The sequence below is a fragment of the Centropristis striata genome, chromosome 9 (genome assembly GCF_030273125.1).
Source record: "Centropristis striata isolate RG_2023a ecotype Rhode Island chromosome 9, C.striata_1.0, whole genome shotgun sequence".
Classification (NCBI taxonomy): Eukaryota; Metazoa; Chordata; class Actinopteri; order Perciformes; family Serranidae; genus Centropristis; species Centropristis striata.
In genome coordinates this window covers 16,523,529-16,550,323 of record NC_081525.1, presented here as the reverse complement: position 1 = coordinate 16,550,323, position 26,795 = coordinate 16,523,529, and the positions used below count along the sequence as shown (strand labels likewise).

Sequence of the window (26,795 nt, the reverse complement as noted above, 5' to 3'; positions counted from 1 at the left end):
CTAGTTGATCCCTCTTTTGTTAATTTGATGCGGGCTGAAATTACATCAGATGACAGCATAATCCAACATCATTATCAACATCAAAATGTGTTTGGCGCTGTTTGGCCCGGGGCCGACGGCAGCACAGCCTCTGTAACGGGATGATATGGATTACACTTTGCAAACCGACCTTGCCCCCCTCTCATTTTTTATGCCTGCCAGTCAAACACAGCGATGACCGCCGATGCCGAATAAAACCCAAATATCCCTCTGATGATTAAGGTCACTCATACACTGCTCTACAGAAGCCATCCTCTTATAAGCCCCACAGAGCAGGAAAAGGGGTGGGGGGGGGTAGGGGGCGTTGGGGGTGTTCGATGACTTGGACTAGAGTCAGTCTTGATGTCTTTATTGTCATTCCTCTTCGGTGCTGTCTAAGTTCTTCCTGCCTCGCTGTGGCTGCCGGTGACAGCAACGGGACAATTCAGTAATCAAAGTTTTCCTCTGAGGCACTGTGACCTGTTGTTGCCTTTCATTTGTGTGTCAGTTCAGAGGTTTAAGCTTCTTCATGAGAAGTTTATCCCTGGATCACAGGGATCTGAGGGCTCACCGGTCATTTGCCGTCACTATCCCAAAGGCTCAGATTGTTAGGGCTGCTTTATTCTGAAATATGATGGAAATGTGTTGGACTAATTTGGCTTTAGCAGGATTGGCTGAATATTAGTCCACTCATCCAATGGATTATCCCATGGCTGCGATGAACATACTGTACAGATCTGTCAAACACCCATATATATCTCATTTTCCTCTCATGTTCTTGTATAAGAGCACATTCGGATGCATTCTGGAATGATGGCAGCACTCAGTGAGCAACACAGTGCCTGATGCTGACACAGTAAAGCTGTGCAGCATGTTACAAGAGCTTTGGGAGTTCTTACCCGCTGAGGTGAGCTTATCTGCACGGACATGTGTATTCATTTAATCTGAGTTCAACATCAGGTGTCGAGAGCGATTACACACTGATGCTTTGACATTAACACTATGGATTCATGCGCAGAAACATGCTTTCTGTTTCTCATTGTGAATTGCTTTTGCAAGCAAAAGAATAAAAAAAAATATTAAAAGCAGCTAATTATTTGATATGACAAGTGAATTTAAAAAAAAATTTTGACTGATCTTAGCTTTTTTTTCTCTAAATATTGCTTTACTGTTTTCAGGATTTTCCTCCCTAATTTTCTCTCTGGCAGCCACATTGCTGACCTTCCTATTGGCTGTGCCAGGTTGAAGTGACAGCTGGTGTGATGTAATAACACCCCCTCCACTAGACAAGTTATAAAGAGCAATATCTAGTTCCATGGATTGAGATAAGCTTAGGTAGATTAATGCTCCAGGACACTGAAATGTTTGTTGTATAAAAGCTCTGTTTATAAAACAATGTGTCATTGGCGTATATGAAAAAGTCTAATCTGGCAGATGGCCTGAGCTCCAAGAGTTCCTCCACTGTAAAGGCACTGATAGTCTATGGCTTGTGCTCCTGTGGCTTAATGGGATTTTAGACTCTTCATTCAAATGAATTATATATAGGAAAACTGGGATTATTTTACAGGCTGTTTAATCTCTTCTCTTTTTTTTCTCCCAAAACTGAGCCTGCCCCACGGTTTTAGCATTCGTGGAAAAGTGGAGCGACTGAGTGCTACAATCAATGAACGCTAGAGTGCAGGCGGCCTATCAGCTCAGAGAGCCAGAGATGCCCTGTGGACCGTTTCACTAACATGAAGCGTGCTCAGTCGACTTGACTCACTTCAGCCCGGCTGCCGTGCCCGCCTTTCCAGAAGCGTTCCCCATCCTGCTGAACACTGACAGACATGAGGCTTCACCAGAGCTGCTCCGCCACAGCGAGACACACACTCGGTGCACTTTTGCACTGAAGACAGCTTCATCCCTCCAGCTTTAGCTGCCACTCAGGGGGGTTGGAGAGGCTCGCTCAGGCACCAGTCAGACTCTGCATCCTGGAACATCTAGCTACTTGCCAGAAAAATAAAACTCTGGCTTTGTGTTGTGTTGTGCTCTGGATCTTATAGTCAGGTAGAAAAGTTGATTGATCTCAGTGACTGGCACCGAAAAGACTTTTTGGAACTGCAGAAGAGGCCCCTTCGCTTCCTGAACTGGGCTTTGATTTCGAGGTGCAGCACTTCCTCCTGATTCCCACTACAGATCCCATCATGCCTCACTCCTTCCAGCAGAAAAAAGGTGAGACTTCTTTCTTCTGTTTCTCAACACCTGCACTACTTACAGTGACAATTTTTCAATGTTGGCAAAGTGGTGCATAAAAAAATAATTTCTTAATTTAAAAAATTAAGAAATATTTAAAAAATAAAACAAAACATTTTGTCAAAGTCCAATGAAAACTGTACAAAGACAATATATTATATGTTCAAACTGGCAAAGTGGTGCATTAAAAAAAATCCTTAATTAAAAAAATTAGGAAATATTTTTTAAAAATCTTGACATACCTGATGAGACATGTGCAATAGTCTAAAATGTAAAAATAAAATAAAACAAAACATTTTGACATAAAGTCAAATGAAAACCGTACAAAGACAATACCTTTTTGTAAATATACACTTTTAATTATGTATTTGATGCATTTAATTTTACATTTTACAAACTTTTTTGAACTTTACTAGTGCTTGTCATATATTTCCACAAGAATTAAATTAAACATTAAGTAATTATACTAAAACTGCACTAATGTCAAGTTTGCTTTTGTCCGAAAAGTACATTATTTCAATAAATCTAACATTGCATTATATTTTGTCATTATCATGGGATTGCTTATGAAAGTGTTCACATTTTATTTTCTTACATGAACAAACTGTATCCACAGGATGAATGGCAGCAAAACAGATTCCTCCACAAACTATGGCTGGCTAACTCCTGCTTATAATAAGTGATAAAACTGTATATTTCCATACTGCTTTCATGATGCTGCACTAATCTCCAGAGATCAAATCAATATAGTGCTCAATCGCCTGCTCACTCACAACACTAACAAGAGCCAGCATGCAAAGTGACATTTACAGGGGTCACGATAAAACAACTGACATCTGATAAGCAAATGAGAGCACCAAATTCAACAAATCGTGTCCTCACAGGTTTATCTACAGTATGTAAAAACCTGACAAAGACATCAGAGAACTCTTTCATTCACTTTAGATTTTCACACAAGTTTGGAGAATCTTTTCACATCTGCACAACAGATGAAAACAAAGGTTTGTAATTTAAATATGTTTAAAAAAAACCCTCATGCACAAAGCAACCTATACAGTTTGTGAAATTATAGGTTGATTAAGTTCACATGTAATTATGTCAAGAAATGCTCTCGTACATACGAAGCACAAGAATTTCAGAAGATATCAAGAGTGTGCGTGCGTGCGTGTGTGTGCATGCACGTGATATAGAACAGATAACAATTATGCGAATGTGTTGAGCACAGAAGGTGTCACTCTGCTTTCTTGCATCAGCACTTCCACCTGTTATTTCCTGGGCTTCACAGTTACTTCTAATGAAAGCACTGAGGGATACAGTAGCTGTTACACATTAGTAAGAATACACAGATTTTTTTTCTTTAACTCAAAAAGCTCATTCCTTCATTTCAAATGTGCATAAATGCAAATTAATGAGGCCTGATGGTTATTTGAGTTGATTTGTTTCTAGCAAACATAAAGAGTGGGAGGTTTTCCAGAATTTAGAGGGAGAAAGCACTGTCTGGTTTCATGTTTTAGCTGGGGAAAAAAGGGTGTAGGCGCTGACAAGACAAAGAAAATTCAATCAAATATGATGCATTTTAAGCAAAACCTAAAACATGTTGTTTAGAAATTGGATAAAAAGGAAAGAGACATTTAAAAAATAATGAGTTTTCTTTGTTTGCAAATTAACTATTTAAAAGGACATGTACATTTAATGTATTATGTATACATTTTCCGTGATATCTCATAAAAAAGTTGGAGTTATCTCCTCTTGAATCCATGTCAGTACCCAGAATTTGACTTTTTTTTTTTTGTACAGCAGTTGACTTCTGGGGCTTGGTGGGATTGCTTTCATCCTCCCCAATCCCATGTTTCCATGTTGGATTTAAATCCATTTACTGCTTTGGCTGGAGGAAACCTAAAAAAAAAAAAAAGCTGACATGAAAATATACCTATATACTAATGGAAGCTGTGAACGTTTGATGATGATCTCTAGCGAAATACACTGAGGGCTAATGTCAGATTTTTCCTCATGAAATGAAATTTTAAAAGCTCACATGGGTCCGTTTAAAAACAGTTTTATAATGTACCTGCAGTGGACATCACCTTTTCTGTTTGCATGTAAGCAAATACAAGAAACTTTTCTCAGGGTTACATTAATATTTGAGTATTTTTCAGACACAAAAGCAACAGAGACAAAGAGCTGAGGTGGTGGATGTGCTGAGTGCGCCGCCGCCGCCGCTGCTACTGCTGCTGCTGCTGCTGCTGCTGCTGCTGCTCTGTGCGTGGTTCTTGTTGAACCGTGGCCTGGAGCTAGGTGTGTGTAGTTCCTGTTTAACCAGCCCTGTAGACCAGTATCAGCAGTTGGCATTAGATGCAGGCTGCTACTTTGACCTGGCAGTGGGAGCGATGTAACATAGGAGAATTTGATATAGTTGAAAGCGAAATTGGGCTGGAGAGCAGGGGCAAGAGAGAGAGAGAGAAACAGCAAGTGGAGAGCTGCAACAGTTAACTGAGGGAATAACATGAGAGCTGAGTCCCCAATAACCAAACACTGGCTGTGACTGTGTCTGTGTGGGGTGGCTTTCTGCAAACTCTCATGATGTTTTTGTTACTTTTATACTCCAGATTCAATATATATTGCTTGTGAGTCCTAAAACAAAGAATATAAACTGGTTTAGTGGCCTTTTCTCTACGTCACCATAAACATGTTGACATTGGAAGATTCCACCAGTACAGTGGAAATACAGAAGAAATGTTAGCCGTATTGCCTAAACAGTGCAGATGGCGTTTACATGCATCATTCATGCAACGTTTCAGTGGTAATCTGAGGACAAAATCACTAGATGCCGTCTCCAGAGAAAGTGTCATTGTGCTGGATAATGTCCCAAAGTTCAATGACGGTGTGAGAAAAAATATGCTGAAGCATTCTTTGAGCATCTCTGCGGGTATTTTACATACCTGAAGTTATAACGTGTAGTGTAGCACGTGATATTTTTTGTCTGATGCACTCCAACATCTCCGGCAGATTAAAAAAAAAACTTTCACCAACACAAATCTTTGATTTTTACAGATGTTTTCATTTCAGTTGCTTTCAAAATTGTTTTGTTATAATCATTTTTAATACAATTTGGTAATGTTTCAGTCAGTTGGGTCAAATTTGCATTTTTTTCTACTACCACTTGGAGAAAAAGAAGGTTAATTTTTCAATCACTTATCCATAGCTAATTATTTCAACTGTATATCAGTTAATTTTAGATAATTATTTCAACTGTTTATTAATTTTAGATAATTATTTCAACTGTTTATTAATATTAGATAATTATTTCAACTGTATATGTAGCCTATATTTTATATATTTATATATTTTATGTATTTCAATTGTATATCTATTCATTTTAGATCATTTCAACTGCTTATTAACTAATTTTAGATATTTCAATTGTTTATCTATTAATTTAAGATAATTATTTCAACTGTTTATTAATTTTAGATAATTATTTCAATTGTTTATTTAATATTTTTTATATTATTATTTAATTTTTTATTTTTTATTTCTAGATTATTATTTCAACTGTTTATCTCTTTATACTAAGTGATTATTTCAACTGTAATTATTATATTATAGATCGATATTTCAACTCTCTTCTATTCATTTAAGATAATTATTTAATTCACTTAAGATCATTATTTTAATTGTTTATCTATTCATTTTAGATTATGACTTCAAATGTTTATGCTCTCATAGCTAACTAATTTTAGCTATCTTAGCTAGCTATTTAAACCATGTAGCCATTTTTTTGCGTATTTTGATATGATTTTGATCCGATAATGTATCCTGCAAGGTATCCTCATACATATCGTATGAAGTATGACTGCTCTATTTAACGTTGTTAAACGGTCACTGTTTGCAAACGCGTAGTTAACACTGATCTGCTTGGTGAGGTTCAGAAAAAAGCTCATGGTTTGGGTTTAAAATTGCTTTAAATGGGATTCAGAGCGATCAATTTCCTACACACTGCTCTCGACATGGCGGTGGCAGAGTAACTTGAGGGGGAACCAACCAACGTGTCCGATTGATAATAACAAAAATCATTATCAAGAAAACCATGGAAAATGGCTAGATATCGGCTATAAAATTAAACTCTTATGAACTATTTTTGTTGTTATCATTATATTTGTCCAAACAAATGCACCTTTAGTTGTACCAGGCATTAAAATGAACAAGAAATTGAAGAAAACAAGGTTGGTCTAATAATTATTTCCATGACTGTAGTCAAGAAACTGAATTGGATGAAATGGCCTGTTAGCTTTTTCGCTAATTTAGCATTTTAGCGAATTAGCTAGCTGTTAGCTTATTCGCTAATTTAGCATTTTAGCAAATTAGCTAACAGGCCATTTCATCCAATTCAGTTTCTTAATTATATTGAAAGTCAAATACTGTAATTTATCAATTAGAATGAAACTACTTAAGCTAGTTTAACACAGTATAAATTTGAGTAATGCTATGTTGCTTAAACATATGGTTCGCATAGACTACACCACCACCTAGACCAAAGCTAAATAAATCTGGGTGAGTTCATTATTTTTATTCCCTGTAAAAAAGTTTTTTTTTTGAGGAGTTTTTCCTTGGCCGATGTGAGGGTCAAAGGACAGAGGGTGTCATACCATGTATAGTCTGTATAGCCCTTTGAGGCAGATCTGTGATTTGTGATTCTGGGCTTTATAAATAAAATTGAATTGAATTGAATTATTACCAGAGTGAATATCTGCACATTCCTTGCTTTGAACAGAAGGGCACATACTCCATATACTATACAGAATTAGAGAACATGACTGTGTGGAAACCAGGCTTGGCTCATGACTACATGGGGCATATTCAAATTATAGTGCATTACTATCTTTAGGTCAAACTATGAACAATCCTGTACAATGTGGGTACATGTGTAAGCAGGAGAATACACGTTCCTAAAGTTCCAAAAGAAAAAAAAAAAGATGCAAAAAAAGAGGCAGGATCCTCACTACATTCCCACCCAACACATCCAGCTCAATACTAACTAATAGGTGTTGTGACAGCAGTGCAGGAAAGGGGGTTGATTCAGACAGATGATTCTTATTGGATCATTATTGAGGGTGGTGCAAAGAAATAAGAGCCACTTGTTTACTGTCTGAATCTCTGCACTAAAGCTGAGAGCAGATACCTCTGTTAAAACACCAAGCTGTGGAGACACATTACATGGCTTTGAAACTAATCTGTGTAGAAGTTGTCCCAAATTTAACAACTCCTCCTCATGTGCTCTTGGAACTCCTGTATTTTGCAGCCCTGGGCATGTGAGAGAAAAAGAGGAAGACAGAGAGAAAACACTGTGAAGATTTGTAAAGGATGGTAGCTATTACAGCGCGCTTGTACTGTATCTACTCGTGTTTTTAAGTGGAAGTAAACTGACCCATCATCCAGCAGATGGCACACTGGCGAGGGACTGTTTGTGGTATGCGTGGAAAATTCCATCAAGTTCGACTCTGCGGGCTGCATTCCTGGCTCCTCTTAGCTGGCCTTGAGAAAGTCCTGAATCTACATGCTTTGATTTGATGAAATTGGAATTCTACCCCACTAACACGCCTCTGCACTGACTATAACCTTAGCATGTAGCTTGCAAAGGCAAGCCGGTGAACTCAAGGTTATCACTGCAGAAACTTACTCCAATTTTTTTTTTTTTGGTGTTCCTGTGTTTTGACTGATAAAGCAGGATAAAAAGTGTTTAACAAAGTTTTTTGTTACATGTCCTGGGAGCTTTGTTAATGACCTTCTGTTGTTGCTGCTGCATTACAATACATGCATAACTTTTTTCAGTGAAGTAGTCAGAAAGAGAGAAAAAAAAATCAAAATGGCATTGTCAAAATCTTAGCACTACATAAAATCAAGTGTGAGCTCCTTATCTCTATTATTCGCTGCTGCTGGTAATCTTCCTGTGTGTGTTTAACCTTGTCAAGTGCGATGAAAGACATCTTTCAACCTGGAGTGTGTAAGCGCAGAGACGCGCTGCAGCATTGTTGCAAGCAGACATGATTTCATGTCAGAATATAACTTGCCAGTTTGTCTGTTAATTAAAATAAAAAAAAGGCAAGAGGCAAGCTTCCAAGTAAAGTGCGCTCATCATTACCTGCACAGAGAAATCTTTTGATGTGGCATCAGTGAATTTTTTCACTGCATCTATTTATTACACGTCGTGTTATTTAACTGACGTTATAAATTATGCATGCCATTTGTTTGCAATGATCTGCACAAACAGACAATCAGGGGAAGATGTGGAGTAAAATACAATAGAGGTTATTTTTATAGGCACACAGGAGCCGACCTGCAGTAGCAATGGTGTTTGACAAAGGGCGACTTTGTTGTGGACAAAAGAAAAAGAAGAAATGCTTCTGGGATGCATGGAGTTAAAAAAGTGAAACTTAACAATATAAAAAGAAAATCTTTTAAAGAAAGGAACTAAAAAGACCTCTGTAGCTAACAGCATTTTCTGTTTGGTGTTACAGCTTGGTTGCATCATGCCTCTCAGAACAAAACTCTACACTCACATCTTTGCTGACAATGAACACTGAAGTTGGCAGAAATTTGCTGTGAAACGAGACAAAAGTGTGCAGTTTATGAAAAAAAAAAGTGAGGCAACCTCCGGGCCTCGGGCTTTTGTCAGTGGGCATTTCTATTCAATGACCTATCATGCACCAAGTGTAGGCAATGATACGGCTTAGAGATGTTTCACACTGTGTCAGAAGTGTACAAGCTCCTTTTTTTTTTTCTTTCTTTTTTTAAATGTGCAGCTGTTACTGGCCGGGCAGACTTTGAATCACTGTCACAACCTGCTTTGGCTGTGATTGTTTCTGAACAGCGCGCCACCGCCGACACAAAGACCCTAACGCCATGACCCGTTGTTTAATTATGCAGCCTGAATGGAGATCAAGGATTATCAGATGCCCTGTTCATAATGTGACAATGTGCCCTGTGTGTCATTCCTATCAGTTTAGACTGATTGATATCGATCAGCTCCCCTGCACTCTTTCTCTGTCCTCAATAAGTGGGTCATTTATTTTTGCTAGGAATTGGTTGAGTAAAAGTTTGCCAAGGATGTGCAGTAATTATCTCATCCTTCTATAGCTGGGCACAGCATGGGGCTTTGGTAAATTACACATCTCTCTCCTAACTCCTGGATGGTTTATGGCCGTGCATTATGCATAACTGTGCTGGAGCGCCTTAAACATCCCCCAAGTGGATTGAAATAAAGTTGACGCTGCTCTTTGTTTGGAGCTCAAGATAGTCTTTATTTGGCAGTGCTGAATCGGAGGTTGCTGTAAACGCGTGCGTCTTAATTATTTTGGAGACTTTTTTTTTCTCTTCTCTCTCCCCCCCCCAAAGGTTTGTAAACACCTGGAGTGTTTTTTAGTGCAATGCCGGATCCAGATGGGCGGATGCTCGGGCAATCCACAGGGAAATGCTGGTTACATTATAGTAGAGTGTGGCATCACATATAAAGGGTTAAACAGAAAAAAAGAAAAAAAGAAAGGAGCTGCTTCATTTAGATGCTATAACACAGACTGACTGACAAAGGTTACTTAAACCTCATGTAATCATTATTGTATGTCACTAGGATTGTGTATATATTGTGCAAATAAGTGTATATTTTAAAAAATCTATTTAAAAAATGTAAACCAGGGCAAATAATCTTATTTGGAAATAAAGATCTCACTTTTAAGATGTATTTTACATATCTCTGTTCATCTTTATCAAAATAAAAGTATCAGATCAGGAGACTTTTACAACATATTTCTCAAAGACTTGATCAAATATACAATGATCAATAAGTGTAAAGGTATTTAAAGTCAAAATATGGACTGGATTTACCCAAATAAAATACAAATATAATGCAACATGGGATGTTCTGTGTTACTGATTATCATTATCATATCATAACTGACTGCCCACTGATTATTTTTACAGTGATTTATATGAATAACAGCTTCATTGTTTAAAAAAATGTAATTATTATAGTGCCACCAGAGTGTTTAAATCTAAACAGAGATCCTGTGTGTTATTTTATATTATTAATAATACTGCAGATAAATTATATATTTAACAAGAAGAGTCATATGTACACTTTCACTGATGTATTATCTTCTAATTCATTGTATAAACTTGTCTTTGTCGTGTACTATCAGCTCAGCAAATGCTCCTTCTGTGCCAAGGGGTGAACGGGATGAGAAAAGACGGGGAATCCGTGGTCTGGAATCACCACAAACAAAGTTTCCACGGTGAGTCACTGACAGTAAATGCTTGCCCACAACTCATGAAATTAATGCAACTTTTCAGATGCTGTCACACAACACCCGTCACCTAAACCATCTATGATCCGGTTACCACATATGTAAAGTCACACCATCTCCATGCAGGGAGAAAAAACAAACTACACAACTTCTCTTCCATGCCATCGTGTTGTACAAAAGCCCTGATACTTTTCAAACTAAAAGAAGTAAAAACAACACTAGTAAGCCAAAAAAGTACAAAAAGACTCCATTTATTCTTGCCCAACTCTGAGAAATGATGCAACAGGGAGTACACATGCCTTAAATTAAATGGTAGGAGGAAAAAAATCACAGCAATGCATTCAATTAATTTTCCAGGAAACTTTCACTTTGCATTTCAATGAGCTATGTTTTTGTTGTAAGAGTGCACATTACCTAACAAGCACAACTGCCCCATTCCAGTTAATCAGTTATCAAATCAAAAAGGTGTTTTTTTTCTTAACATTTTTAAAACAGAAGACAGCCATTCACATAACAAGAGCATGAAGCCTGTTTAAACTGTGAAGTCCAATTAGGTTACAAAGACATAAAACATTAAAACACCAATGTATTGAATTTGACAATCTATCTAATGGGTCTCACTGCATTTGAAACAGTAATGCCCTAAATATAAAATGCCATATTTTGAATATAATGATTGCATTCAACTGCTATGCAGGCTACATCCTTTGCTCATGGCATGCTTTTAGATTGGTGATGCGCTGGCTCTCATGCAACAAGTTTTCTACGTTATTATAAAGTTAATATAAGACTCTTGATCACACCTACAATAAGTCTAAATCATAATATTACCAACAACAAAAAATAAGTCACGCTTCAACACAATAAAGTCCATAAAGCGAATATGTTAAATACGCAGATGAGAATATAAAACTAGACCTAAGAAGTGCCACTCCGACCATGCACAGACATGAACTGAAACATCACACAGCTGAACAATGACATCTACACGACACACAGCTCCGCTGACTGCCTATAGACTTGTGAATAATAAATCTATTGAAGCTTTCCTTTTTCAACAAACCCCCGATGGTGATTCGCAGCATTCTCCATCTATGAAGTCAGCATACCTGCAGAAAATCTGGCTAAATAACAAAAAATAAAAAAATGAAATGAACAGCACGCCTGTCACATCGACCTGTCCGTATGAGCCTAATTAAGCTGTCGGTCTGTGTGCTGTACATGTAGGGTCTGTGTGTTAAATGCGACGAACGGCAACGGAACGACACATTGCCTAAAACATGGAATATAAATTAGTTCTGAGAATTTCGGGGGCTGGGTTAAAGGAACTGGTGACGTAGCCGGCTCGACGTCCTGTGACTGCGGATTCAACCAAAACCAAGGGGTGTTTGTACCACTGTGAAACAATTTTATACGTTATTTTACAAAATAATTCACATTTTTATACTCATTTGAACGCTTATTATCGGTAGTTGTTACTGTAAAAATCATTGTGCGCAATACGCGTTGAAATAACAGCTTTTAAAATAAGTTTTTTACACCGCTAGGGAAAAAAACGTCACACCCCTGGCACGGGAAAGTGGTACGGTCTCGGGCTCAAATTCCGAGAATTGAGCTCGTCTGATTCTTAGAACTGGGGTTCTTAGAAGTGGTGATGCAAGAAGTTTCTAGGAAAGCGCTACCAGGTGATTTTTTAAATTCCTTTTCCCTTTAATTTGGCGCGAAGTTGTTATCTACTGTGTATTGCTGATGTTTTATACAGAGCTATTTGTCCATTTGTGCTGTTTTAGTGTTTGTGTGAAGCCGGGGCTGTGTGTGACTATTTGAACAGTGCAGAGTCGAAACTCTGAAGTGGCTCCTGTAGTGACAGGCAGCGAGCCGCGGTCTTGACAGATCATCTGCCTTGCGTTGCGCTGCGCTGCAATGAAAAAAAAGCTGCTGGTTTCGTTTGAAGCGGCGGGACAGACAGACAGACAGACAGTCTCTCTGCGCTGGAGCTTCACATGCCGCACTGACACTGTTGGAGAGCTGTAATAGCGCTTCGTGTAGAGAGAACTACACCGAGGAAATTAGGGATTTTTAAGCGGTGTAAAAGCGACCCAGAGCCTCTGGTTGCGCTTCATGGCTCTCGGGTGGACAGAGTTAACGGTGTTAGCAGTGGCTGTAAAGGCGCTCAGATTTAGTGCGACTTTATACGTTCAAGTGTCAACACACAGTGTGGCAGCGCGCTGTCAGGCGAAGTTTGCTTGCAGCATGGCAGCCTCAGGTTCAGGGTATTTTTTACTTCGCGGTCGCTCCGACGGTGATTTGCTCCAATGGAGCGCAAAAGGCTGCGCCGAAAGAGCCCTTCTGTTACCGTAACATTGTAGCGGAAACATTGGTGTTGATGGGTGTGTGTGTTTTCCACGGTAGAGGTTACAAGACACGTCGTCGCACCAAGTTGCGTTTCCACTGTGACACTGCGCTGCGTGAGAAAAGCTAGTCCGAACTAAGTTGATAGGTTTTTTTTTTTGTTAGTGAGATGCGCTCAGAGTTCAGCTTTCCTGCAAAGTGTTGCCTCATTTCATGCAACAGACTGAGAGTTTCTGTTAGATAGTGTTTTTATGCTCAGGAACACTTATTATGCTATGTTCATGCCACCAAAATAAAAATATGAAAATCAGAGATATAGTGAGGACCTACTTTATCGGCTGACAAAAATGTGTGTGCTGTTATTTTTAATTAAATGATAGGGAAAATTGACGTTTGCCATAGTTGCAGCCCTCATAATCCATAATCCATCTTTTTTTTTTTTTTTAAATGTAGTTAATTGTTACTACAGCATTACTGCTTGTTTGCCAGTACCTTTTGATCAGTCTATTTAAGCTGCATTCTGCCCTGGTTCTATTTTCGGACGTGTCCAGTTACAGACTTGAGTCTTCACATTGAGTTGAAGATACTGTCATAAATCCGCGTCCGTGTCATAAAGCCAAATCTGCCTTGAGTTAATCAAATAATAGTTTTTCACTCCCGTAAAGTAATTGACCTAAAATGCACTGTAGTATATTGGCACCGAGGAGAGAATATTGAGCGCTGCTGAGCCTAACAACAACATGCTGTCGCAGGTTTCATCAGAGCAAACAAGGAAAACTGTTACTGTTTTAACCTTGCCAGCTGCACCGGCTTAGTTTGAAGATTCAATCATGGCGAGGACATCTTGCGGTTGAAATTAAAAATCATAGTTGTCAGGGGGTTTTGTGTGACAAAAAAAGTTTGCAGTAATAATTGAGCTGTTTTCCTGCTTGTTCAGAGTGAGTGGTGTGAAAATCCGACACCGCCGCGCTGAAGGCAAAGACAGAAAAAAAAAAACTTTATTCCGTTAGGTTGAATTAAGAAAAATAATTCTCTTAAATAATTAAGAGAAATAGGTGTACAGAGTCAGTTCTGCTCATTTTGATATGCGATGAATAAAAATAATCGCGAATTGATTCTAAAATAAAAATATCTGTTTCTAATGGTGTGTTATTTAAATGTGTGCTATTTTTTATTTAATTAAAATCAACGTTGTCATTGTTTTTGAATTTTCAATGTAAAAAGTTTATATTTTAAAAATACCTTTATTACAAAATTATAGCCTATAGTCTATTTTTTTGCTCCAGTCTGTTAGAATGTGATACATTTTTTCCTTCATTTTAATTTCCTATATTAACTTGTCAACCAGTGGTTTAGAAAGAGAGAAGGTGAGGGGGAGAGATTCCAAAGGTAGAAATTTAAATGTCTAGACAGTGTTTGTTTAATAAATGGCGCCGCCTTCTGGAGAACGGCTGTATCTGTTTCTGCCACATTGATGAAGACCTTGTGAGGATCATAAATAATTTCAGCCCAGTGAATTTACTCAAAGATTACCTGCACCACAGCGTTGAAACAGATGGCTGAGCGGTGGCATTGACTCACCAGGGACCAGGGCACTATTTCTTTGTGAAATAAATAATCTTTACTATTCTTTTTTGCAGAACTTGACAAAATGGCTTGCGCAGCAGACAGCTGCATACAATTCACACGCCATGCAAGTGATGTCCTGCTCAACCTGAATCGGCTGCGTAGCAGAGACATTCTCACAGATGTCACTATCTTGGTTAACAGACAGCAGTTTCGTGCGCACAAGACCGTTCTCATGGCTTGCAGGTGTGTGTTATTCAGGCCAAGTTGAGTGAGCCAAATTTTCTCCCGCTGTTTAAAGATAAAGTGTCTAATCTTTGTACGCTCTCTGTGTTCTTTTACATGGCTGCAGTGGGTTGTTTTACACCATCTTTACTGACTCCCACAAGTGCAACCTTAATGCTATCAGTCTGGACCCAAAGGTGGACCCAGAGGGCTTTGCTATCCTGCTGGAGTTTATGTACACCTCCCGTCTCACGCTAAAGGAGAGTCTGATTATGGCGATCATGAACACAGCCATCTACCTGCAGATGGATCATGTTGTGGACACGTGCCACAGATTCATCAAATCCAGGTTGGCAGACTAAGGTTCCATTCCACCGGTCAGATTCATCATTATCAGCATCTTTCATGTTTTTTTACCTCTCCCATTCTCTCTACAGTGATCCGTCTGCCAAGCTGCCCAGAGATGAGTTTTTGGTCAGTCCATTGGTGTTACCTCAGGATGTCCATGCTTACCGGCCCCATGATGTTGTTGACAGTTTGCACAGCCGCGTAGCTCCATTCAGGGATGGGAGGCCCTACGGCTCAAACATGTTCAACGGGGTCAGCACCCCCAGCAACTACCATCTCTACGGGCAGTTTCCCATGCCAGGATTCCCTTTCCCTCTCTGCAAGCTGACTGATGCCAAAAACGCTTTTGCTGACCTCTCTAAGAGTGGTATCCACCACAAGCATTGTTCTCCGCATGACAGCGCCAACCTCATCAGGGCAGAATACACCAGGGCAGTTGGCACAGGCTCCTCCAGCATTATTCACTCCACCACCTACGCTTCCAGGGAGGTAGGCAGAGACGATGAGATGCGAAAGGAAAGCCACGAGGGGGTCGGCCAGTCTATCGCTCTCGGCACAAGGAAGCGTGCATTTCCTGTGTTGACCCTCGAGCACCAGAGAGACTCTGGAAAAGATCACGCTCCTCAGGCAGAGGAAGACCTGATCCATCAGCACTACCCACTGGGAATCTCCTCCGCTGGACGCAAGAGCCTCATGAGCAGCCCGCAGAGCCCCCTCAAATCAGACTGCCAGCCAAACTCCCCAACAGAGTCCAGCAGTAGCAAGAACGCCGGCCTCTCCCAAGCCGCCGGAGTGCAGGCTCCGCAAGGTACGCAGGACCCCAAATCTCGCAACTGGAAGAAGTATAAGTTCATCGTCCTGAATCAGAGTGCTAAGGAAGAAGAGGTGGGGCTGCGGGATCCCGGGCTTCGTTCACCTCAGCGCCTTGGCCTGCAACCCTACCTCCACCCCAGCGACTCGGAGAACCACGACCCACAAGCCACGAGCAAGAGCAACGATCACAGCGAAGACCTACCTGTGCCCCAGGCCAGTCGTCTCAACAACATCATTAACAGGTGAGGGTTTTTCCTCAAATTCATACCGACATATTTTGGCAAATTTACTTTTGTTTTTTTGGAATCCAGTTTACTGTGCTGGGTTTTTGAATATTCACCAGGATCATTTTAGGAACTTTATTTTGGAATAACATTTCATTTGAAGTATTATGTATGATAGTATTTCTTCAGATCTGGTTTGAAGTTTTTGTCTTGTTTGAAATCTTTTTTTTTAAGTATTCGTTTACTTCTGAAGTGTTTGAAGTACTTGCTTACATCTGGTTCGAAGTATTTCTTAAGTCTGGTTTGAAGTATTTTTTGAAGTATTTATCTTAGTCTGACTTGTATGTATGTGTGTTGTGTCTCCAGTGCACTGGATGGCTCCCTGAGGAACGGTGACAGCCACCCTCCACACTACTTGAGCCGCCTGAACTGCTCAACCTGCGGCACCCCGTCCCCACAGCACTCAGAAGTGTGTCCCAACACCTCCAGGTCCCGTCTCACAGAGGACATGGCAGAGCTGCACTCAGAATACTCAGACTCCAGTTGTGGTGAGCTTGTAGCAGACATTAAATCTAAAATCAAAAAATCATAATGTATATAATTTAGGACTAGTGGCTAACTTTGATCATGTTTCTCCTGGACAGAAAACGGTACATTCTTCTGTAACGAATGTGACTCGAAGTTCGCTGAAGACGAAGCGCTGAAACAACACATGCTTCAAGTCCACAGCGACAAGCCATACAAGTGTGACCGCTGCCAGGCTGCTTTCCGCTACAAGGGCAACCTCGCCAGCCACAAGACTGTCCACACAGGTACTTCTAAGAGATTCATTTATTGTCTGTCTGTCAAACCTTTTGTTCCTTTGTGGCTGAATTCTAACAGGGTTTTTTTGTCTCCTTTTGATTTCCTTTTCTCAGGAGAGAAGCCGTATCGCTGTAATATCTGTGGTGCTCAGTTTAACAGACCAGCTAACCTCAAGACTCACACTCGTATCCACTCAGGAGAGAAGCCATACAAATGTGAGACGTGTGGAGCTCGTTTTGTACAGGTAAGTGGTGCATGAGGCACTAAAACTCGTCTCTGAATTGTCACTATGGGTGGGTAAAAAGTAATTTTCAGCTTTGCAGAAGTACCCATGGCCTTCAGGGTGTTTTGACTTCCATGCATGAATATTCGCGCTGTCTGGAAAAGATTTTCATCAGTAAGATCTTTGGATTCAAGCTGATTTTATTTATGTTTTTGTGCATTTCAGGTCGCTCATCTCCGCGCTCATGTGTTGATCCACACGGGTGAGAAGCCATATCCGTGTGAGATCTGTGGAACACGCTTCCGTCACCTGCAGACGCTGAAGAGCCACCTGCGTATACACACAGGAGAGAAGCCCTACCATGTAGGTTCACATACTGTATTTCCCTTTCTTAAGCAGGGTTCGTTCAGCTTTTAAAGAGTCAAGAATTTGCAGACATTTGAAGCCTTTAATCATCACATGAAAATTGTTAAATGAAAATGCAAAAAGAGTTTACAGAATTATTTTATACCTAAAGCAATCAACATCTACTGAGACTTTATTTTACCAGCTGTTTACAGTCATGGAAAAAAAATCTGAGACCACCCTTGTTTTCTTCAATTTCCTGTTCATTTTATTGCCTGGCACAGCTAAATGTACATGTGTTTGGACAAATATAACGATAACAACAAAGACAGCTCATAAGAGTTTAATTTAAGAGCTGATATCGCCATTTTCCATGGTTTTCTTGACAATGATTTTGGTTATTATCAAAGAAAACCGTGGAAAATGGCTAGATATCAGCTCTTAAATTAAACTCTTGTGAGATTTTTTTATTTGTAATTGTATTTGTCCAAACAAATGAAGCTTCAGTTGTACCAGGCATTAAAATGAATAGGAAATTGAAGAAAACAAAGTCTGTCTATAATTTTTTCCATGACTGTATATTAACTTTAATTGTATGTTTGATCATAATTACTTAATGAATAATTTCATGAGTAATTGTGTAGATGAAACACCAAAATGTCAGGCACTTTTCAAGCAGTATATTCAAATTCATATCCCTCACCTTGAAAACATGACAAGACTTTGTGCCAACCCTGCTAAAGGTAATAAAGCGCTACTTTCGTTACAAAAAATGCCTTTCAATAATAAAATATTTCTTTTTCAGTGTGAGAAATGCAACTTGCACTTCCGCCACAAGAGTCAGCTACGGTTGCATCTCCGACAGAAGCACGGCGCCATCACTAACACAAAGATCCAGTACCGTATGTCGACGGACATGCCCACTGACTTGACAAAGGCATGCTGAACTGGAGGAAGAGGACAGTTTTAACGGAGGCAATCTTGACCTTGGCATTTAAAGACCCCCAACTTGTACAATCATTCAAAATTGTAGTGCCACACTGTGTTCATTAGACGAATAAAATTGGCTGTGTACGCCATTCTAAACGGGTTTCTCACTACATGTGAACGTAGAGCCACTTAACGGCATCTTAGTCACTTTATTGTTTCTATATAGATATGAATATATATATATAAATATATATATGTATGTTGGGAGTGTTTCTAAGCTTTGAAGGTACGTATATAAAGCTTTATTTTATTGAGAAGGATGGAATGTAAACAATCTGTTTTTTGAAAATACAGTATTTTATATCAGAGAACTTACTTTTCTGAAAGTATTGAAAATTTTGATTGACGGGTGGTACATATATTTTAAGATTACAAGATTTGCGGCTGTATAGGGTTGTCTATACATTTTTATGTAGATGTACGTACATGTTGCACCATGTCAAGTTGCCATATTCATGTGAAGAGGGAAAAAAATGACATAGTAATTTGGATTTAGTGTAAAACATATCAGATGTCTGCTGCTGTCTGATGAGGTTATGCATGAGGAATCAGTTGTCAGTGCACATGAAGTGGGCAACTGCATAAATATTGTGACATATTGTGTAATTATATCTGTGGGATTGCTCTCTGCGGGCAGAGCCAATCTAAGTGTTGAAATGCATTTCAAGGTACAGCTTTGTTATGACCAAGAAAATATTTTGCTTTAAATGTATTTGTATAGATGTGACTTTTATGTTTTTGTTCATTTGTTTTCCATAAGTGAAGGTTTACAGTTTTTTGGTCATTGTTCTAGATCCTACAGTAAAGTTGTGTAAGTGTCAACTTTTTTTGTTTGTACATACACTGTGTATTCAATGTGCCTTTCTCTATGGTGTCTGAATTCCTCTCCATTCAGCCCAGCTCAATTAAGGTACAACTCAAGGACACCACTTGTCCTAAACTCCCCTGTTTGTTTGTGTGTGGAGTGTGTGAATGCGAGTGTGTATGTATGTATTTTTAAATGCTTGTCACCAACCTTAAAACATGCAAATTCATCATTGTAAATCTTCAGGACTTGTTTTTGGATTGGGCTTTTTTAACTGCATTAAAATTATTGTACAATGTTATAGATGTATGAATGTAAAATAAAGGTATTGGATTTCTATGTATTAACACCCGACTCGTTTGTCATGTTAAAGTTTGAAATGACGCAGATTATATAGGGGCATACAGGTGGAACATATTGAGATTGAATCTTTAAATCTATAAATCTATAATACATCTGCAATTATTATGTTGTAATTCGAGAAAACTTAGACTTAACTCTTAGAATCTGCAAATGTGTTTGTAACATATCTTTCCAATACATTTCTCTCATGTTGTTCTTTCACAAAATGAAGTGTAAAAAATACAAACTATTGCAAAAAACATACCGGAGTTATATTCTCTATTTCATAAGACTAAAGAAAACCCTCTGAACCAGAGGACATGATGTAGATCAACTACAGCACAATATACAATCATGGAAAAAATAAGACCACCCATGTTTTCTTCAATTTCTTGTTCATTTTAATGTCTGGTACAACTAAAGGTATATTTGTTTGGTCAAATATGATAACAAAAATAGCTCATAAGAGTTTAATTTAAGAGCTGATATCTAGACATGTTCCATGGTATAAGCATACTAGTGCATCAATAATTGTCTCAGATGTTAGGTTTAAGTATAAATGTCAGTTTGAGAGAGATTGTGTTGCTAAAATGAGTATAGATAAATTAACAAGCAAAACCAGCAGCATAAGATTTTCGTTTTTGTTTTTTAATTAAGTTAAATTTAACATAATTTAAGGCTTGTTACAAAAATACTGCAAAAATGCATTGAAAAAGTAATGTTGAAACGTGGGAACTAAAATCACTTTCAAGCCACTTTTTCATAGTTCACCTTATGGCCTATTTAAAATGCATGAGTTTAAGGATTTCCAGCACCCATAAGAACCCTGACTATAAACCCACAAAAGCACTTAAAAAAGGTTAGTAACTTATGACAGGCCTTCCACCACACCTTCACCCATCTGTAAGATAAAACTTAAAGCAAGCCTATGTTACAGCCACTGTGGTGCCAGAATGGTGAAACAGTGCAAGAGGAGCACAAGTGGAGAAGATGCTTGCAGGCATTAGCTAATGGTCCGACCAGACCAAATAAGGCTGTAGCTGCAAAACATATGGGTGTATTTAAGTGAGCAGGGGTGCATTTTACTGCGAACGGAAGACTGTTATTTCTTCTTTCCAAAGGTTACAAAGTTGTGTGTTAAACCATCTTATAGGGAAACTGCACTTACAGGATCATACAACAGGAAGCTCAGATTAACCCTCCTGTTACAGTCATGGAAAAAATTATTAGACCACCCTTTTTCTTCAATTTCTTGTTCATTTTAATGCCTGGTACAACTAAAGGTACATTTGTTTGGACAAATATAACAACAAAATGGCTGGATATCTAGCCATTTCCCATGGTTATCTTGATAATAACCAAAATCATTAACAAGAAAACAAAAGTACCTTTAGTTGTACCTGGCATTAAAATGAACAGGAAACTGAAGAAAACAAGGGTGGTCTAATAATATTTTCCATGAATGTATGTTGCGGGTTAAATTGACCCATTTCAAAGTTTAAAAACCTAAAAAAAATTGTTAAAAGTATTTTTCCATTAAAATATATATTTTTTTATAAAATCAATGTCATGTACAGCCATTATATTTTATATGTAGCTCTTTCCAATGTACATAAAGTTTTAATATGCATTTTTTAATGAAAAACAAGCGAATTATCCTCATTGAACCATGATCTGTGAGAGGTAAAGAACACCACTGCACAAAATATTGATTGAAATGGTTAGTAATGTATTAATTAATGAAATATAAACAATGTTTATTAGTATTTTTTTTAGTTTTTCACACTTCTGGATAATTTAACATGCCCTGCGTCAAATTGAGCCAAGAACATTACTGCTGTTCCTGAAAAACGAACATAACAGGGGGGGTTAAACACAACAAATTAATTATGATTAAACTGATTTGCATGGATAAACCAGAGGTTCTATGAGTGCATAAACATGTACAGCACATTCAGAGGACACTTTATCTCCTGCAACACGCTGTCATGTCTTTACTATCATCTCAATAAGTTATATCAGTATTTTGATTCTGGTAACTGAGGCCATGGGATTTTCATTTTTATATCCCATAAAAGAAATTTGCTTCTGTGATCACAGCTCAAAGGCTTTTTCAGTTTCTCCAGTCATTTTAAAAAGGCCAAAATCAAAAACACTTTCCTATAAATGACGATAACATGACCAAACTGTAAATAAAATATTTTTTTTTATTTTAAAGTGGCATAAAAAAAAAAACAAAGTCATAATTTTTAAAGATAAGAAACCGTGCTTGTATTATGCAACAGAAACAGATTTATTTATTTACCCTTACTAGGTTCAAAATTGAATTTAGTTCTATTTCTTTTAAACAACACAAAAGACAGCATCAAATGAAACCTCCTGTACGACTATTTCCAATAATTACTGTTTTGAAAAGTATTGATCACTCATATTAAGAATGCAATTTAGCTCTCTGTGAAAGTACAGGAAAATGACCAATACTGCTTAATTACAAGAGTTGCACAAAATGTGCCATCTTTAAATGAACCAAACTCAAAACTACTCATTATTTACTGTCAACAAAAACCCCACCAGAGACCCCAGCGACCCCCCCACCCCACTCTAAACCCCCTATGGTTCAGGTCAATCACTGCTTCTGCTGCATTGCTTCTTTTCGTGCAGCGTCCTGCAGGAGCTGCGTGTCCACTTCATCTGCAGGTAGCTGAACGTACCGGACCACAGATCCACGGATGAAACAGTTTTTCACAGAGAGCTGGAGCGAAATTAAAACAAGACATTACAGACGGGCGAACGATGTGTACTGTTTCAGTAGAATGGCGTCAGAGCTTGAATCATATGAGGGAAATAACACGTGACTGACGACATCCGAAGCTTCAAATGTCTGTTTGACACTTTTGATGTTTGACAGCTTGGAAGGTTTTGCAGCTAAATTCTATCAGTAAGCTAAGGAGAATAACACAAATGTGGCGATACAGTCATGGAAGAAATTATTAGACCGCCCTTGTTTTCTTCAGTTTCTTGTTCATTTTAATGTCTGGTACAGCTAAAAGTACATTTGTTTGGACAAATATAATGATAAGAACAAAAATAGCTCATAACAGTTTAATTTAAGAGCTGATATCTAGACATTTTCCATGGTTTTCTTGATAATAGCCAAAATCATTATCAAGAAAACCATGGAAAATGGCTAGATATCAGCTCTTAAATTAAACTCTTATGAGCATTTTAATGTAGCAGGCATTAAAATGAACAAGAAACTGAAGAAAACAATGGTCTAATATTTCCATGACTGTATTCTGTAGAAACGAGAGATGAAAAGATTTACAAAACTACACGAATAATGAATATTTTGGATGATGCATTACCGACATATTTCACCATACCATATATACAATACCATATACATTTAATGCAGTACTTCTGCATCACAGATTAGTATTTACAGGCTTGTTGAATTTTTATAACACACAAAACTGAAGCTGTTAAAATCAGAGAGGTGTTGCAGGGCTCCTGTACGTTCATAAGTGCTGCTATATGTTTTACAGGCCACCAGATGTCACTGTGTTTGCCCCAAAGCTTTTAATCTTTTCAGCACAAATACACAGAAAGCCCCAAAGCTTCATTCACCCCTACCTAAAAGACATCGCCGAGTTTGAAAATAATCATCACCCAACATGTCGGAGGTGTGAGAGAGAAAACTGACGGGTAATATTTTAAAGAGTCTGATTTTATGCAACCCTCAAATGATTCATAAAGTGCAAGTTTCATGGGCTTTATGTTGACATTATCTTTACTATATCATGGTTATATAATAAATATAACAAAATCAACTTCTTTGTCTCAGCTGGAGTATTGAAGTGGTAACCCTTTCTGTTGCCATAAAACTGAGCTTGCACATTCAATTAAATGGCCATATACTACTTTTATAAGGGCAAATAAGGATGCATTACAAGCATAAAACAAATATAAATTCCGCTTAAGGATCCCATGCATTAATGGACCCGCACATCTGCATCTGAAAGTCTGTACGTTTCTCATGGATCCACACAAGCACCTGTGTGGGGACTCACAACCGACACATGTGGGTGCATCTGTGTGTGTATACACTTATTATGGTCTGTAACCTTGTTTAACAGCTGCAAACAGGACTCCAAATAGGAGGGGTTTTTTTCCTGTAGCAGACTTCTGAAATATCTTCACCTCAAAATCAAGTTCTTACAAAATTTTCGTAACATTTGAATGTGTCAGTGATCAGTGCCAAGCAGCTGAACTTACCATGTGTGGATATTTCTCTGGATCAGTGACACTGATGTCTGTGAGTTTTATGTTCAGATACTGAAACACAAAGGCAGAGACATGTGATGTTAACCCTTGTGATCGTCTCCACGGTGAAATCTTTTTTTTTTAAATGACCCGCCACCAACAGAGTATAAATCTTCTCTTAGGGGTCATTTTTGGCCCCGGCAGCTATAAAATAACTTTCATACCACAAAAAAAAACACATAAAAACCATGCATACACATATGCATTCACACTAGCTAAAAAGCTATTTTCCCTGATGCAGTACCTTTAGCAATAAAATAATAAAAATAAACCCAGACATTAGTAAAACAGTAAACCAATTATGACAGATGTTTAAAAAAAACTAGTGGATTCCACTGATTAAATCCAGTATTTCTGCACTGTAGAAAAGGGGAAAACCTCAATCTTCACAAAGTTTGTGATGAATACTTGTTTGTTCATGCAAAATAGATTTGGGTTTGAAAATTCAATGAAGCTGCTTTATTTTAGAGGGGTTGAATAAAGGTGGTGTATACAGAAAGTCAAGACAACACAAGGGTTAGAAGGTTAGAAGTCATTACAACTGACCAGTCTTATGAAGCTGAATGGATTTATTTCAATACAAGGAAAAGAAATAAGAATTTGATACCTGGTCAACAGAATGAAGTGTTCCACAGATGCTGAAAAGAGAAATGTTAAGATTAGAAATTATGGACATCTCATCCTTACAGGAACAATAAAGTGCAGGTGAATTCACATATAGATCGTAGACAAAATAATAAAAACATATTGTAACCTAAAACAACCCCACTGCATTCAATCGGTCGTTCGGTAAAAACTGAACAATCTGACCATAACGATCTCCTCACCCTCCATATAGCTGTTTTAAGTGAAATGTCTCAACACCTGTTGACGGATTGCCAGTGGTGGAATGTAACTAAGTACATTTACTCAAGAACTGTACTTAACTACAATTTGGAGGCATTTGTGCTTTAATGGGGTTTTTCCCATTTTATGTAACTTTATACTTCTACTTCACTACATTTTAGGGGCAAAGATTGTACTTTTCTCTCCACTACATATACAAAAACTCTAAAACATGATACATTTAAAGTGATTAGACATTTGTTTTTAAATGATACTTCATAACAGTATATTAGGTAGTTAAAATGATCCATATCTTTACAAAATTAAAACGTTCCTTACATAAATGTATCAATACAAATAATCTCATAATATATTTAGAATATATAAAACAACGTGAGTGGGTCCATTCTGCATGACAATTACTTTTACTTTAATACTTTAAGTACACTTTGATGCTGATAATTTTGTACTTTTACCTAAGAAAGTTTTGAATGCAGGACTTTAATTGTAGTGGAGTCATTTCACAGTGAGGTATTGGTACTTTTACTTAAGTAAGGGGTCTAAATACTTCTTCCCCCACTGGTTAATTCAAAGCTAAAGTTGGAGCATTTTTGAGCCACAAAGATGAACGGACCACCTCACCTCCACCGCTCCAATCAGCTCAGTCTTGTGGCTCTGATTAATGGAGGGTGATTCAAACAAAGATACCCGCGAGAAAAACTCACCTCAGATCGTTTTTGAGCTCCACCACCACATCCTTCCCCACCAGCGACTTGAAAAACGAGTAGAAAAGCTGAAAAACAGACACGATATAATAACGCTAATGTTAGCATCGAGCTAAACGTGCAGCGCGATACAGGATGCACATAACGAGCAAAGTCAACCACATGAAGCAGCACAGTGAGCTGCGAGCACTTCATCGTCGAACTGAATCTTCAAATAAGAATTATGGTGTGTTTTTTGTTTTTAATCTGCCGTTTAATTCGCTTTCTTACCATTATTGCTGTTGGTTTCTTGTGGTTGTGTGCGTCTAGTGTTGATTATGTACACGCTGCGTCATATTCCTGCGACGGGCCGGGGTGCAATTACTGAGCCGCGCCACATGGGGGAGCCAGAGGGGCGTTCAGTGTGAAACACATTGGTGGACTTCAGTACCTCTTCACCCTGATGAAATAATCGCCTAACTCATTTTTTTCAAGTTTTCCAGGAAACACAAAAAACTTCACCAAAAGTGTAACATATGACATTTATTAATCATTTCACTCAAAAAGGATGTAACAAAGGATGGCTACTGGCATAGTAATAACACTGTGTGTAAATTATGTAACTTAAGAGAAATAAATGACTTAGTTTGACTTATGTTGAAGGTGTCTACATAAGAGTCACACAAGCCTGTCAGAAACATGACATGACAAGTATCATGAGCATTAATGTTACTTCAAAGTGTCATTAATGTTCATGACACATCCTATGTCATGTTTATGACAGGCTCACGTCACTCTTATGTAGACAGACACCTTCAAAATAAAGTGTTACCATAACTTGCTTAAGTCACAAAGGCATGTTCAAAAAATTGACTAAGTCACATTTTATTTTGACTTAAGCATAATAAATCTGCTTAAGTCACACACTTGACATAGGCCATTATCTTAAAGGGGTAAAATCACATGATCTGATCAACTGAGGATGTAGGCGATTTTACCATGTGGCCGGCGTCATGAGGAGAAGATTAAGGCAAAAAAAACAATTTTGACAAAAAATGACTTAGGCGATTATTTTAACAGTGTGACAACCTGGGAAAAGGTTTATTGTAGCTCGTTAAGTAAGCTGTCCGGTAATAAAGCATTATGGCGTCACTGTGAAGTAAAACATGTAATATAGTGTCTCAGTGATTCAGTGGAATGGCCCTCTAGCTGTTTATCTGTTGGCCTTGTGTGATAAAATGTATTTTAAAGTGTAAAGGCCTAGCAGCCTTTGGGATTTACTAGACTTGTGCTTCCAAACCTGTTTGATTTGTGCCCCTTTAAATGGACAGTTCAGACTATACAACAGAAAAATAGTAT

General features: G+C 38.2%; 2 protein-coding genes across 3 annotated transcripts; one reads left to right on the top strand and one right to left on the bottom strand.

Annotated features, from left to right (window-relative positions):
• The first annotated feature begins 2,018 nt into the window (after nucleotides 1–2,018).
• On the top strand, nucleotides 2,019–19,581 carry bcl6aa (BCL6A transcription repressor a). Of its 2 annotated transcripts, XM_059341785.1 has the most exons (10): nucleotides 2,019–2,229; nucleotides 10,443–10,535; nucleotides 14,540–14,711; nucleotides 14,818–15,039; nucleotides 15,128–16,093; nucleotides 16,442–16,623; nucleotides 16,720–16,887; nucleotides 16,993–17,123; nucleotides 17,328–17,465; nucleotides 18,253–19,581. In XM_059341785.1, exons 1-10 carry the CDS (start codon nucleotides 2,202–2,204, stop codon nucleotides 18,391–18,393), a joined length of 2,241 nt encoding a protein of 746 aa, XP_059197768.1. In that variant the 5' UTR covers nucleotides 2,019–2,201; the 3' UTR covers nucleotides 18,394–19,581. The 2 variants fall into 2 exon arrangements, with proteins under 2 accessions (XP_059197768.1, XP_059197769.1); XM_059341786.1 differs by lacking the exons at nucleotides 2,019–2,229; nucleotides 10,443–10,535 and adding an exon at nucleotides 12,156–12,232.
• Nucleotides 19,582–21,773: 2,192 nt separating this feature from the next.
• Nucleotides 21,774–25,817, bottom strand: smx5. The gene is made up of 5 exons (XM_059340351.1): nucleotides 25,728–25,817; nucleotides 25,458–25,525; nucleotides 24,515–24,545; nucleotides 23,860–23,919; nucleotides 21,774–22,336 (listed from the first exon to the last, which is right to left on the bottom strand). The coding sequence occupies exons 1-5, from the start codon at nucleotides 25,728–25,730 to the stop codon at nucleotides 22,211–22,213; spliced, it is 288 nt and encodes a 95-aa protein (XP_059196334.1). The 5' UTR covers nucleotides 25,731–25,817; the 3' UTR covers nucleotides 21,774–22,210.
• Nucleotides 25,818–26,795: the final 978 nt, after the last annotated feature.